The sequence below is a fragment of the Manis pentadactyla genome, chromosome 17, assembly GCF_030020395.1.
Source record: "Manis pentadactyla isolate mManPen7 chromosome 17, mManPen7.hap1, whole genome shotgun sequence".
Classification (NCBI taxonomy): Eukaryota; Metazoa; Chordata; class Mammalia; order Pholidota; family Manidae; genus Manis; species Manis pentadactyla.
Genome location: NC_080035.1, coordinates 10,774,610 through 10,789,566, shown reverse-complemented (window position 1 = coordinate 10,789,566; position 14,957 = coordinate 10,774,610). Strand labels below are relative to the sequence as shown.

Below are 14,957 nucleotides of genomic sequence, written 5' to 3'. Positions count from 1 at the left end.
CCCTATACCAGAGCTTTTGAATACAGAGATGGGCTTCTGGTCCTGTCCCAGGCCATCCTGTATCGCTCCAGAGACTCTCTCTCTCTTACTTGTTCTATCCCCCTTCTTCAGGAAAGGACACAGAACATCCAGGTCTGAAGACTGTGTGCCCAGCATGGCCCTAGGTCCACTTTAGGACCTGGTGCAAGTTGGAGTGGCAAGGGACTGCCCCCTGCCCTCAGGCACCATCCCCACCCCAGGACACTGCAGGGAGCAGGGATCTTTGTGTATATTACGTGGGACTCTCACCATTTTCTTCCTTTTGTGGCACTTTGCTGGTGATGTATACTGAAAAAAAATAAGAATAATTATTACCAAAATGTGGTATGGCGAACTAGTCTGGTAGCCTGTTCCTGTTCCTGAGGGAATCAATTTAAAAATCACCTCTTAAACAGCTGAGGAGACTTGGGTAGAGATCATGAGTTTTGAGAGAAGAGGCTTTCATGATCTTCAGCAGTTTGAGGCCTATAGCTTATGCTTAATAAATACTGGTTCCTCTCCCTTTATTTGTATTTATCTTGCCCACTAGAGTTTAAGTCCTGAGAGGATGTGATGCATTTGTCCATCTTTATATCCTGTCCAGTATATAGCAGATGCGCAATAAGTATCAGTGTGTGTCGAGTAAATGTGATGGAATGAATTGAGTGTGGGTAACCCATTATCTTCGCTCTTGACTCCAGTGGTGATTATTGTTTTCCTTCCCTTTCAAAATTTAATTAATTTATTTATTTTTAATTCATCACAACCAAGTCGTATTTATTTCAGGTATGCAACATCCAAAAATCAATCAAAGTAATCCATCATATCAATAAGCTGAAGAAGAACAAATCATGTGATTACATCAACTGATGCATAAAAAGCATTTGACAAAACACAATGCCTGCTCATGAGGAAAACTCTCAGCAAGTTAAGGAGAGGGATTAGCTCTTGAGAACGAGCACGAACTAAAGGCCTGCGGCTGGTACTACATTTAATGGTGAAATACTGAATGCATTTCCTTTGCAATTGAGAGCAAATCCGAAATGTCCACTCTCACTACTCTTACTTGATATAAACATAATACCTGAAATAAGAAAATAAAATAAAAGGAGCTTACAGGTTGAAAAGGAAGAATTAAAAATATTTCTATCTGCAGATGACATGATTGTCTTTAAATAGAAAAAAACCAAGAAATCAACAAATAAATTCCTAGAATTAATGAGTCCAGTAAAATTATAGAATATATAAGATCAACACACAAAAATTATTTGAAAATCCACATACTAACAGGGCATGAGGAAATTTGAATTAAAAACGCAATACTATTTACAATCACTTCAAATAAAATGAAATCTTTCATTTTAATAGACAATAAACAAAACATATACAGGATCAGTATGCTAAAATATTTTAAATGCTGATAAAAGTATTCAAAGACCTAAACAAATGGAGAGACATACCTTGGTCATGGATTGGAAGACTTAACATAAACAACAGGTCAGTTCCTCTCCCCCTGACTGATCTTTAGGTTTAATGATCTTTAATTCCTATCAAAATCCCAGTCAGCCTTCTTATAAACATGGACATAGTTACCCTTAAATTTATGTGGAAAAACACAGGTTTTAGAATAGCTAAAATAATCTTGACAAAGAATAATAAAGTGGAAGGAATCATTCTACCATCATTATGGCTTACAGTATAGACCTGGTAAACAAAAGGAGGTCGTATGGGCTAAGGGGTAGGTGCACAGATCAGTAGAGCTCAGTGGAGGGCCCAGAAGGAGACCCACGAACATGCGCTCAACTGATTTTGAACCAGATTATAAAAGCAATTCAAGGGAGGATGGATGGGCTTCTCAACAAATGGTCCTGGGGCAAGTGGACACCCATAGGCAAAAATAATGAACCTTTACCTAAACTTCACGTTTACAAAAAATTAACTTGAAATATATCATTGACTTAAATGTAAACTGTATTTAGGAAAACCACATGGGAAACCTTCAGGATCTATGACTATGTGAATAGTTCTCAGGCTTGACAGCAAAAGCGCTATCCAGAAAGGAAAAACTGATCAACTGAATCTCATCAAAATTAAACATTTCCCTCTGTAAAAATCCACATGAAGAGGATGTAAAGACAAGCTACAAACTGTAAACTACTTGGAAAAATATATCTGCGAACCACATGACAAAGGGCTATTATCTAGGCTACATGAAGACCTCTCAAAATTTAACATAAGAAACAAACAATCCAATTAGGAAATGGACACACGAGATGGACACAAGTTTCACTGAAGAGCCAAAATTTAATTTTAATTCAAATTTAAAAGCATTCTGATTTGGCTCTGTTTCTCACCTGAGCATAGAGCCCGCACTAAGTCATAGAAACAATGCCTTGGCCACAGGCTTAAATTAAGGTTGCCCTAGTCTAGCATGGCCCAAAGAGGCTGGGGGCAGGCTTTCTTTACTGGGGGAAGGCTAATTCTGTGCTTCTTACCTTCTTGTGGATGGACTTTTAACTTCTGCAAGTCATTTAAAATCATTATAAAATCATAAAATTAAAATACCTTCCGAACCTGCCTTTGAGGAGGTTAGTATTGCCGTTGAGCTTTCTTGTTCCATTGCTAATGGTAATTTTATAGATGCTGTTGAAAGACAAAAGAGGATGGATGTTAATGATTTTAACCTCACACTTACTAGTAGGTTTGTGCCAGATGTTTAGGGTTTGAGTTCTTCCCTGCATGCCAGGCTGACCATCAGAGGGGACACCTGAGTTGGCGGGCCCTGCTGGCATGGGTTGGATGCTCCCTCTCCCTCCCCTCCTCCTCTTTAGCTCTGCTAACTTACTCTAGCACTGCCTAAAGCAGTGGCCTGGAAACGTGTCCTTCCCTGTGTCCTCCTCCTCTGCTCACCATGGGGCCAGTTAGGGTTCCCAGGATAGCCAGGACCGCTGGGGTTGGGGCAAGATTTTTGGAGATATTTCTCTTCCTGTAGGAACCAGAGAACCAAGTGGCTGCAAGGCCATGTAGAAGCATTCTGGGGTATGCCTGTCACCGTGGGAAGTGGGCATCTCTGGTGTTCTGTGGCTTTCTGAGAGGGGCATGGTGGGGGCTGGCTAGTACAGATCCCTAAGGGTATGCAGTGGGAGGTTGGTCTTATTTTTTGAGAACTTTCTTAAGTTCTTGGTTACCCTTATTTTATGTCTTATGGAATTTTGGGTTCCCTCTTCCTTTTTGCCCACCCCCCTCACCCCACCTCTCCTTCCTGCTCCTAAAAACAGGTATGCACATGTGTGCACACACAGAACACCCCATTGTTGGTAGCAGAGAGGAACAGGCCCATGATGAAAACACAGAGACAAACTGCTCCATCTGCTTATGTGCGTCAGGCTTGGAGGTTGGGTTTCTGTGTCCACTAGATCCTCCACTGAGGCTGAGCCCTCCACACACAAGGAACTCTGCAACTTGTAAGAAAACTCATTCCACTGTGGCATGGCTCAGACTCTTAGGAATAATTTCCTTTTCTTAATATGTTTCTCTGAAGGTGGTCCTATCCCAGCCCTTCAGTATAGATGGAGAGCCAGGTCTCGGGTTTGTGTGACTGACACATCAGCAGATATTTGCAGGCTGTTATCCTGTCTCAGGGTCAATGTCTTCCAGACTTAACACCACCCTCTGCTTCAACTGTTCTTTGTATTGCATAGTCTACTGACCTGCCTTATGTTACCTTTGCCTCTGAGCCCCAGTCTGCTTCTAGCACTCAGATAGTGTTGTGCCCTCCAACCAAATAGGTGTCCTGGGACTGGCCCTCTCATGCAGGCTGGGGCAGGACTAATCCCCCTTTTTACAACCTTATAATTATATTTAGTTATATTAATTTTCCTGGCAGTCACACCAGCCATATCATTGATTTATTGAGCTTGTGGTTGAGTAAGCATCTATAACAAACAGGGCTTCCCCCTTGTACTTCTCTATCCTGCTGTTTCTGTGGGCCTATGTACAGGAGCTTATACAAATTACCATTATACATATATATTTTTTGGTAACATTAATAATCTACAATTACATGAGGAACGTTATGTTTACTAGGGTCCCACTTCACCAAGTTCCTCCCCACAAACCCCATTACAGTCACTGTCCATCAGTGTAGTAAGATGCTGTAGAGTCACTACTTGTCTTCTCTGTGTTGCACATCCCTCCCCCCACATTATACATGCTAATCATAACGTCCCCTTTCTTCCCCCTGTCCCTTATCCCTTCCTTCCCACCCATCCTTCCCAGTCCCTTTCCCTTTGGTAACTGTTAGTCTATTCTTGGGTTCTGTTGTTTCTTCAGTTTTTTCTTTGTTCTTATGCTCCACATATGAGTGAAATCATTTGGTACTTGTCTTTCTCTGCCTGGCTTATTTCACTGAGCATAATACCCTCAAGCTCCATCCATGTTGTTGCAAATGGTAGGATTTGTTTTCTTCTTATGGCTGAATAATATTCCATTGTGTATATGTACCACATCTTCTGTATCCATTCATCTACTGATGGACACTTAGGTTGCTTCCATTTCTTGGCTATTGTAAATAGTGCTGTGATAAACATAGGGGTGCATCTGTCTTTTTCAAACGTGGCTGCTGCATTCTTAGGGTAAATTCCTAGAAGTGGAATTCCTGGGTCAAATGGCATTTCTATTTTGAGCTTTCTGAGGAACCTCCATACTGCTTTCCACAATGGTTGAACTAATTTACATTCCCACCAGCAGTGTAGGAGGGTTCCCTTTTCTCCACAACCTGGCCAACATTTGTTGTTGTTTGTTTTTTGGATGGTGGCGATCCTTACTGGTGTGAGGTGATATCTCATTGTGGTTTTAATTTGCATTTCTCTGATGACAAGCAACGTGGAGCATCTTTTCATGTGCCTGTTGGCCATCTGAATTTCTTCTTTGGAGAACTGTCTGTTCAGATCCTCTGCCCATTTTTAAATTGGATTATTTGCTTTTTGTTTGTTGAGGTGCATGAGCTCTTTATATATTTTGGATGTCAGGTCTTTATCGGATCTGTTATTTATGAATATATTCTCCCATACTGTAGGATACCTTTTTGTTCTACTGATGGTGTCCTTTGCTGTACAGAAGCTTTTCAGCTTGGTATAGCCCCACTTGTTCATTTTTAGTTTTGTTTCCCTTGCCCAGGGAGATATGTTCATGAAGAAGTTGCTCATGTTTATGTCTAAGAGATTTTTGCCTATGTTTTTTTCTAATAGTTTTATGGTTTCATGACTTACATTCAGGTATTTGATCCATTTGGAGTTTACTTTTGTGTATGGGGTTAGACAATGATCCAGTTTCATTCTCTTACATGTAGCTGTCCACTTTTGCCAACACCAACTGTTGAAGAGGCTGTCATTTCCTCATTGTATGTCCATGGCTCCTTTATCATATATTAATTGACCATATATGTTTGGGTTAATGTCTCGAGTCTCTATTCTGTTCCACTGGTTTGTGGTTTGTTCTTGTGCCAGTGCCAAATTGTCTTGATTACTGTGGCTTTGTAGTAGAGCTTGAAGTTGGGGAGAGTGAGATCCCCCCCACTTAATTCTTGCTTCTTAGGATTGCTTTGGCTATTTGGGGTCTTAGGTGGTTCCATATGAATTTTTGAACTATTTGTTCCAGTTCATTGAAGAATGCTGTTGGTAATTTGATAGGGATTGCATTGAATCTGTAGATTGCTTTGGGCAGGATGGCCATTTTGACAATATTAATTCTTCCTAGCCAAGAGCATGGGATGAGTTTCCATTTGTTAGTGTCCTCTTTTATTTCTCTTAAGAGTGTCTTGTAGTTTTTAGGGTATAGTTCTTTCACTTCCTTGGTAAGGTTTATTCCTAGGTATTTTATTCTTTTTGATGCTATTGTGAATGGAATTGTTTTCCTGATTTCTCTATTAGTTCATTGTTAGTGTATAGGAAAGCCACAGATTTCTGTGTATTAATTTTTTATCCTGCAGTTTTGCTGAATTCTGATATTAGTTCTAGTAGTTTTGGAGTGGAGTCTTTAGGGTTTTTCATATCACGTCATCTGCAAATAGTGACAGTTTGACTTCTTCTTTACCAATCTGGATTCCTTGTATTTGTTTGTTTTGTCTAGTTGCCGTGGCTAGGACCTCCCGTACTATGTTGAATAACTGTGGGGAGAGTGGGCATCCCTGTCTTGTTCCCGATCTTAGAGGAAAAGTTTTCAGCTTCTCGCTGTTCAGTATGATGTTGGCTGTGGGTTTATTATATATGGCCTTTATTATGTTGAGGTACTTACCCTCTATACCCATTTTGTTGAGAGTTTTTATCATGAATAGAAATTAAATTACCATTATATTTTATCTAGCTAGTCCCGGTCCAGTGTTTCTGCCTGTCCAGATCTTTTAGAATTGATTTTATTATCCCCATCACCCAATAGCTTCAGGTCATCTACAAATATAAATATTCCTTCTACGTTTGTATCCAAGTCTATGGTAAAATGTGCTGGACAGAGCCCCAAGGCTGCTCACTGGGAACTGGATTGACTCTGATCCTTCAGCAGGATCTCTGGGTGGTTATTCAACAGTTATCATTTCATTATCCTACATTAACATCTACCTGGTATTTCTCCATCTTGTCTACAAGAACATCAGGAAGACTTTGAAAATGAAACGTGTTGTAGAATTTGGGCCTACTGGCTTCCCACAGTCCCCTGATAGCTTTGCCAAAAAATGACCTGAAAGCCAGGATTTCCTGATTTGTTCTTGCTGATCCTGTGCTGGTTTCTTGTGGTCATTTTGCTCTCAGTATTTACTCCCAGTTGGTCACAGGCTCCTTTCCCCAGTATTCCATGATTCCTCAAAAACCTTAAACATGATTAAGCTATGTTCTCACTCTATAGATACTTGGGGTATATTTTATATCAGTCAGAACACAGCATTTACCATTCTCTCTGATCTTTTCACCAATCTTTTGTTTCTGCTATTTCTTGCCCAATTTTTTTGCACCCTAGAATATCATTTTCCTTCACAGTGAAGTCAAAATTAAACAGTCATTGGCGAACCTGACCTTCTCTGAATCACTCCTCAACATTGTGCTAAACCGTGGCCCTGTCTGCCTTGATTTCCTTTGGCCCCCATCATTTTCTAAAAGGGCTCCTTCTTTAGTTACTACCTGCAGTATGATGATGATGATTATTATCTTTTGGTAAAAGTAAGTTTATCCTGGGCTTCAGCTCTCCCGACACTATTCATAAAGTTTGAGCACTTTTCTACTTTTGTTATAGGTGATGTTCTCATCTTTTTAGCCTCTGCTTGTGACCCTTCAAAATCTGAGTCCACTGCAGGGTACTGTGCAAACAGCAGTTTGCGCATTTGGGAGTTTCCAACCATCTTCTTAACTTTCTTCTTTGCATGGCCAGGTGGCTTGAAGTAAACTACTCTACTGATAGCACTTCCCCTCTCTTTATTCTCACCCACATTTCTGTACACACAGTGTCTCTATGTATATATTTACACAGCCCCCTTCCTACCAAGACTGCATCTTGGGAGTAGGATGCACCCTCTGCTCACCATAGCTGATCTTGAACCAGAGGAGGATTCCACAGCAGTTTCACAAACATTGATCAGATATTTGTAGAGGCTTGTTATGTGACAGGCACTAAGTCTTGAGGATATCTGCAAGCGTGGATATAGTGCTCTGCGTTAGGTCTTCTGGTGTACTTTGTTTATGACCCTGCTCTGTGCCTGGACAGGTAGACAGCTGGGGCATAGTCTTTCTGGCCCTCCTTCAAACACTTTCTCCTATGATAGGGGAGGGGGCGCTCGTGAGGAATGCTGGTGCCTTTAGCATTCCTTCCATGTCAGAGCTGCCACTCTCTGTAGTAATAGGTTTCCAGGACTGGTCTGGGTGTTCCCTTCCATATCCAGTTCAAAGTCTTACTTGTTGAGAAGGGACTTGCTGTGTAAAAGCATAATAATAAAATGCTTTAAAAGTAGGAACCTTTTGCCCATGAAATCCATTCTATTTTTGAGGTTCGCCAGTGTGCTAATGTTCCCATGCCTAAGAGTTCTCTGGGGAGCTTGATTAGAATCCTGGCAGGGACCCTGCAAAGGAAGGGGGGGAGTCTGTATCTTTATAGGCACCGGGTGATGGGCCACACAGTCCAGGCCTTGTGGGGCAGCGGAACCAATCCCTGCTGCCCGCCCGCTCCTGCTGGCCCTCGGCCCCACACTGCCAGCCCTTGGATGTTGTGGCCTCGATTGTCTGTGTTCTCCAAGTGGACAGGGGGCTTATGCCCTGGACTGAAAGCAGATTCTATTTTGCATCTGTCACATTTAGGAATCATTAGTGCTCTGCAGAGAGACTGGCTTTCCTTCGTGGCCTGATCATTTTCCCTGTGTTTCTTTCCTTTACCTCCTCTTGAAGTGGTTTTCAGCTCTTCCAGCTTCCTGGAGCTGCATACTTCCTGGTTCCCTCCTGCACCCCCCTGTCACTCCTCTCACAACTCTCACTGCAGTCTCTCTGTCATATATTCGCTCCATTTCTCTGGCCAGACATAATCATGTACCTATTACTGGCAAGTTTTGCCCAGTTACTACCAAGAGTCTCCAGAAAGAGATTTTAAACCTTAGGCAGAAAGGAAAAGCAAAAAAAAAAGCAATAATTTTAAGGAATTGCTTGCTTTTCCTTCAATTTCAATCTCTGCTGTAACAACCATCCTGTCATGTGACTGTAGGAAGCTGTAGTATGTCATCAACACTGGCTTAGCGGCTCCAAAACAGTCCGTACATTTGGTCCAGGCTCACTATGTCACAGAATTTAATCAGCAGGCATTCACTGTGGGTGGCTAGACTTTACTAAACACTAAATATATACTGGCTTTAAGGAACTCAGTATTAGAAAGACACTTGGCTGTAAAACAAGCCCTTACAGACCAAATATGCTGAATGCTTACAACCTGAATTAGATACAGACAAGATTAGCTTAGGGACCAAGAGGATCATGAACGAACAGGTCAAATAAAAGATGATTTGAGGAGGGCCTTTCTCTGGAGGTGGGTCCGCAGTGGTGCGCCACAGGCTCTGGTGCCCCACCTGCCATACCCTAACCTTCTCCTGCCTCCTTTCTTCTCACCTACATCCTCTCAAGCTTAGTATTAGTGCTTTACAGGCAGTTACCCAGTAAATGACTTTTAGAACCCTGCTTATGAATATTTAGATAAATGCTCAGATTTCTCCCAGCTCTCATGCTTGGTTCTAGTTGAAATGGTTCCAGTTCTCAGGGCTCCATGGGAGCACTCATGCTGACAAAAGTCCCACATGAACCAATTTAGCCTGTAAAATACTCTGCATCCCATGCAGCCTGCGCATGAGCCCCTGGCTTGTGCAGGCCTGTCCTCAGCCTCTCCCTCGCAGAGTTCTGGCTCCTAATTTTCATTCAACCACATTGGAGCCACTAAATAAAGCAGGCATGGATGGGGGCAAGGAAGTGAGGTGATGGCGAATCTAATTTACTGCTGCCGTGACTACAGTGTGAAATGAACCTGTGAATCCATGATGGATCAGTCTCACTAAGGCTGGATTTCAATGATTAATAATGGCAAGAAATGCTGTTCAGTTTTCCATCCCCAGGATCCTAGAGTGAGGGTGCCTTTGGGCTTAATTGGGTAGGGGATTGAGATCCTCAGTGCAATCGTGCTGAACTCTCGAGTGTCCCCCAGTTGTGACCACAAAAGCTCATGTTGGGGATGTTTTGGGCTGGTTCTGAATCAGGGCTGTATTTGACTGCACGCTGAGACAGACTCTGGGGTGGGCCCAAGACCCATGTCGCTGCCACGTGGTTGTTGGATATGGCCTGTCGCCTCAGGGAACTGCCTGTACTCTGGGAAGGACTGGCCTGCGTCTCTGAGGGAAGTAGGGCTGTGTTCGTGTAGAAGAGCAGGAAGACTAATGAAGAAACAGGGAAAGATTGAGGACGGTATCTGTTCCAGCACTTTGCGGATGCCCTTTGCCTGAGGGGTCTGGGATGAAGGGCGGGGCTGGCAGGGCCGGTAGAAGAATTTAACTTCTTGTCCGAAATACGACCTCGGAGGGCAGCAGCAGCAGCACACATCATTAGCATGAGTGGCAGTGCTCGAGCCAGGGTATTTCACGTACACGTGCTGCCCAGGCAGGGCCGTTTCCCTTACCCGACATGCTCTCATAGGTCCACTCCGTCTGCGTGCCCTGGTGTTGCCAAGTCAGAGATTCTCCATTCCATTGCATGCACGATGAGGGAGCCACCGTGTTCGAGAGAGGAGACTCCCTGGCAGAGGCAGCGAAGGGAGGAGCGGCACCGCTGGACAAGGGGGTCCCCTGGGCGGTGCCAGAAGCCAGGTTCCTGGCAGAGGGGAGCGAGGGGTGGGTCAGCTTCCAAACAGAGGCTAGGTTAGGGTCCCAGTGCCACGGCCTGCTGGGAAGCTGGGGGGGCGGTGGCTGCTCTCCCACCCCTGCAGACCTCCGCCCGTCCCAGATGGGCTGCGTCACAAGGCCGGGAGGGGCCAGCTCATGGATCACGGAAAACAGGCCTTGTGCCATTCTGGGCAACAGGGCCCCATGTGGCCAACTGCTCCTCCACTCTGAGTGAAAGGATCTGTGGATGCTTTCCAAGGCCAGTGGGCCCGGCTTCCCTAACCAACAGGCTGATGTTCCAGAATATTCTCCACTCTTCCTGGATCACCCCCTGCTCATGCCCGTGGCCCCCTGCCTGCCTCGCAGCTGCCTCAGGCGAGTGGAACAAACAGCAAAGTAGATTCTGCAGCAGCTTAAAGTCAGGCCATGAGGTCTGTCCTCCTCGTCTGCCCACCACAAAGCCCCCACTGTGGGGAAGGTTTCTGCGGGGCCTGATGACAGGCAGTTGGGTATGAAGTGCAGTTCCTGCTCTCCGGCAGCTTGGGATCAAAGGGATGACCCAAACGCACCCACCTCACCAGCTCCTTCCTCAGGAACCTCTGGCTTTTATCTGGGGGTAAGAAACTGTAAGTCTTTGGGGTATCTTGGCCCTGGAGTCATGGCACATAAACTGGCCAGCTGGCAGAGGCAGGTGTAAGGGAACATGCCCAGCATGTGAATGGGCGGTGACCATGGTGGGTAGGGAAACACAGCCTTTGGAGTCAGCTGATCTGGGCTTAAATCTTGTCTCTTGCATCACCCTGGAGTAATGCTGAGTAAGTAATGTAACTTCTCTGTGCTCAGTTTCTGTACCTTTTTGATGATAATACCTGCCCCAAAGGTCCCTACAGTGAGGACAAAATGAGAGTGGGTGAGGGCAAGGGGGCTGCTGTTGTCCTTATAGGGGAAGTGAGATGATCAGCAGTCTGTGAGCAGGCCCGCACACTGTCTGGGTCTGGGCCCCCCTTTGCAGGGACAGGAAGGGACTCAGGGGCTACAGTCTGAGGCGGAGGGTGAAAAGGTTGAGGAGAAAGGAGGTCACTTGCTCTAGCCGGGAGGTGCCCTAGGAAAGCTGTTCTGCCTTCAGCGCCTGTGGGGGTTCCAGGAGGATGTTGTGCTACTTCCGGTGGGCTCCTGGGAAGGCCTGGGTCTGCAGGCTAGGGCACAATAGCCGTATTCTCAAGATGCGCCTTTGAAAAGGGGCCCTGGATCAAGTGGCAAGATGCTTGCATCCTAGGTCACGTGACCCAGGGATCAAGAACTAGTGGACACAGGTGAGCTTTCTGGGCAAGTGTCAGCTCTTACCCTGCTCCAGGCCTCAAGGCCAGATCAGGAGACTCCCCCAGGCTTTCTCTTCCCAGTGGGAGACTGACGGTCTTCACTCACCAGGTGCCCACTGGGACCCCAAGAGATAATGAAGTCCTCATAGAAGGACTTAGAGAAGTCAAAGCTGCCAAACACGCACAGGGATCGTACTAAAGGAAGTGGCGGGCCACTCTGGCCACTTCCACTCTCGCTGCCTTGGTCTCCCCAGGCTGGGACATGGCAAGGCCTCTGGGGCACCTGCCAGGGCTCTGCTGTGGCCTCAGCCCCTGGGAAACAGGACCTGGGTTCCTGCCTACCTGAACCAGACACCACTCCCTGCCCCATTGGCAGTGGGGAGAATTACAAGGAGGAGCCATTGGATCCTATGTCCCTGGGAACTTTGGCAATTCCAGGCCTTCTTCTGCAGCTGGTTCAGAGTGGAAAAGAGGCCTGGTGTGTGGCTGGGGGACCCATGGGACACGTGTGTGGAGTGAGAGAGGGAGACTTCCTGTTTATGAGGGACCTACGAAAAAAGTGCTTGACCTGAATCTGCTCCTCTTTCCCACCACCGCAGTTTAACAGACATGGCTGTGTTTGCCTTGGCTAAGGGGTCTGTGGAGGGTTCAGTCTCTTAGCAGTGTTGTGTCAGGAAAAGCCAGGGCTTCTCTGAGCACCCCAAGACCCAGACCTGGACTCTGGGAGCCAAGCCAAAGACCATACAGGGCCTCTCTGTGCTTCTTGGGGCCCCAGGGACAGAAAACCACTCTGCTGAAGTATGAATGAAGGATCAGATGGGTGCATGTGTTTGGAATAAAGCTGCCCAAGAATCATGATTTTTGCTCTTGGCATTCTACGTTTCCACGTGGTGTCTCATGGGAGCAGCAGGGAGCCCTGAGCACGTACTGAGCATGTGCTGTGTGCTGGCCGCCGTTCTGGGTGCTCCTCAGGGGCTAGTTCTCATTTAGGCATCACCTCAGTCCCACGAGGCCGAAGTTCTTACTGCCCCATCCCATTCTACAGGGAACTGAGGCACAAGGAGATGGCTGCCCCATGGCCCCACAGGTGGGTGGGTGGGGGAGCTGCATTCAAACCCAGACAGCCGGACTCCAGAGTCCCTGTTCTCAGTCCCAGCCTTTCTGGCGGTCACGTCACTGTCAGGGCCCTTCACTGCCACACTGATACGCTGTGTCAGTAACGAGGTGAAGGGGGCCTTTTGAAAAGCCACCCCCTCTTACACACTGCTTCAGTGGGGATGATTCTGTCAGATCTGTGCTGCTGGGCCCTGGGAAATGTGAAGCAAGAAATGGAGGAGCCGGTGGAGAGCAGGAATGGGGCACTGGCCTTGCCAGGCTGAGGGCTACCCCATGATTACTGTGCAGCAGAGCTGAGATTTCATTCCTGCCTCTCCTCATGCCCAAACTGGCCTCGTGCTTTCCTCTATCTGGCATCAGTCCACTTCCCCCAGTCATCCTTTGGTGGGGGAATGGAGAGGGTGAGACTCGAGGACAAGGACTGTGATCCAGAGGTCTTGTGTACCCCCCACCTTGGTTTCTAAGAGCTGAGTATACAGGAGGCATTTCTCATTTATCCCATAGGTGTGCTATTGACTTCTAGTATGTGCCAAGCCCTGTGGCAGTTTAATGAATACTTACTGATGAGTAATTTAGACCTTGGAAATTTGCCTGAGTAAAGAGGATGACAACTTCCTTTTGGGTGTTCATTCATCTCTTCACCACGAGCTCTGCCCACCAGCCCTCTGCTGTCTCTCCCCAGTTCAGACTTCTCTCCAAACTCAGACGGCTCCTGCCCTTTCATCTCTACATCTCTGGGTGCCCAGGATTCTGACTGTGGGACCCACCCCTCACCCTGTGAGTGACCAAGTGGCAGCGCGGAGCAGTAATGGGAGGTCCTTTGTGAGTGGCTTCCAGGAGACACTCCCACTGGAGCCCTCCTCCAGCCCCTGCACCCCCAGTGCCACCCTGTCTTGAGGACTGCAAAGGCTCTGGAAGCATCAGCCCAAAGCGTGAATTTCCACCTGATTTGTACAAAAAGAGAACTAGTACCTTGCAGCAAGATTAGGCAGAATTTGTGATGAATCAGCCACCTTGAATTCTATTGGAAAAAAAGAACAGAAAGCCAATATTGAAAAAAAGAGCATCTTCCTTTCTATTCAAAAATGTTAAGTGTGTGATACTGGGTTGGGGTGGAGAGGCCCTGATTTATAGAATGTTCCTATATTTCTTTTCCTTAGTGTTGTCTCTCTTAACAGTTTCCTTAGAAATTAGGAGGTTGAAATTTTATAAAATCAAAGAGAGCTCAAGAAGATACTTTTCATGAAATCAAGGATTTAGGACATTCAGGTTTACTTTGTTAATCTTTTGACACAGAGGCTTCCCTGTATCAGGATGAATGATGTACGTACAGGAGGGTGACTAGGTTCAAAAAATATAAATATTTTAAAAATTATTTTTAATTTTAAAGAAACTGCTTGTGTCATTTAATCACATGAGTGCTTGCCTTCAATGATATAACATCAAGAATTTCATGTATGGTTGGGATAAAACATGCCATCAGTTCCAGTAATAAAGAATGGCACAGTGGAAGTAGAGAAATGAGAACCAGGAAATTTGAGTTTGAAACTTAAATGTTCAACATGTACACTTATCCAGAGTTTACCCATGTGATGGTATTACTGAGGAATATTACTTGGCTTGGTATCTACAAAAGTTAAGCAACACAGGTAAATAATGAGGCCGTAGTGCTAAGTTACAAAAGTTAAACACAACCTTGCATATACAGCATATTTAAAACAGTAAAAAAACAAAACAACAAAACAAGGTCCACCACCACCAAATATGCAAAAAATAAGGGCAGGAGGGACAGAATAAAAAATCACTGAAGTGTGGATCTGATTTAATTAAATTTGGAATTGGTAGATTGGGTACTATTTTTCTACTTCACATTTTTAAAATTTTCCATTAAGAAAAGAAGTAGATTTTGTTTCTTTTCATGTCACTCTTCTACACTTAAAATATGCACATAATTTATTGAAAAGCAGAAACAAAAGACGAAAGGAGGAAGGAAAGGAGCAAAGAAAGGGGAGTAAAGAGAAAGGAGAGGAGTTCTCGGGAGCCTGTCCAGGCTTCTCCGCTCTCCGAGGCCTGGAGCGCTCACGCGACTTCCTCGGACTCCGGGTTCCTCATTTGTG

The 14,957-nt window shown here is 45.4% G+C and overlaps 2 protein-coding genes across 2 annotated transcripts in view; one reads left to right on the top strand and one right to left on the bottom strand.

Annotated features, from left to right (window-relative positions):
• Positions 1–14,957, top strand: part of COG3 (component of oligomeric golgi complex 3) — a 141,683-nt gene that overhangs the window by 98,413 nt on the left and 28,313 nt on the right. The window lies entirely within an intron of this gene.
• ERICH6B (glutamate rich 6B) overlaps positions 1–14,957 on the bottom strand; it is a 54,780-nt gene that overhangs the window by 22,417 nt on the left and 17,406 nt on the right. The window contains exons 4-7 of the mRNA XM_036889745.2: positions 13,813–13,861; positions 10,204–10,394; positions 2,593–2,661; positions 289–327 (exon numbers count right to left, since the gene is read on the bottom strand). Coding sequence (XP_036745640.2) covers positions 289–327; positions 2,593–2,661; positions 10,204–10,394; positions 13,813–13,861 — 348 coding nt within the window. The remainder of the gene's footprint in view (positions 1–288; positions 328–2,592; positions 2,662–10,203; positions 10,395–13,812; positions 13,862–14,957) is intronic.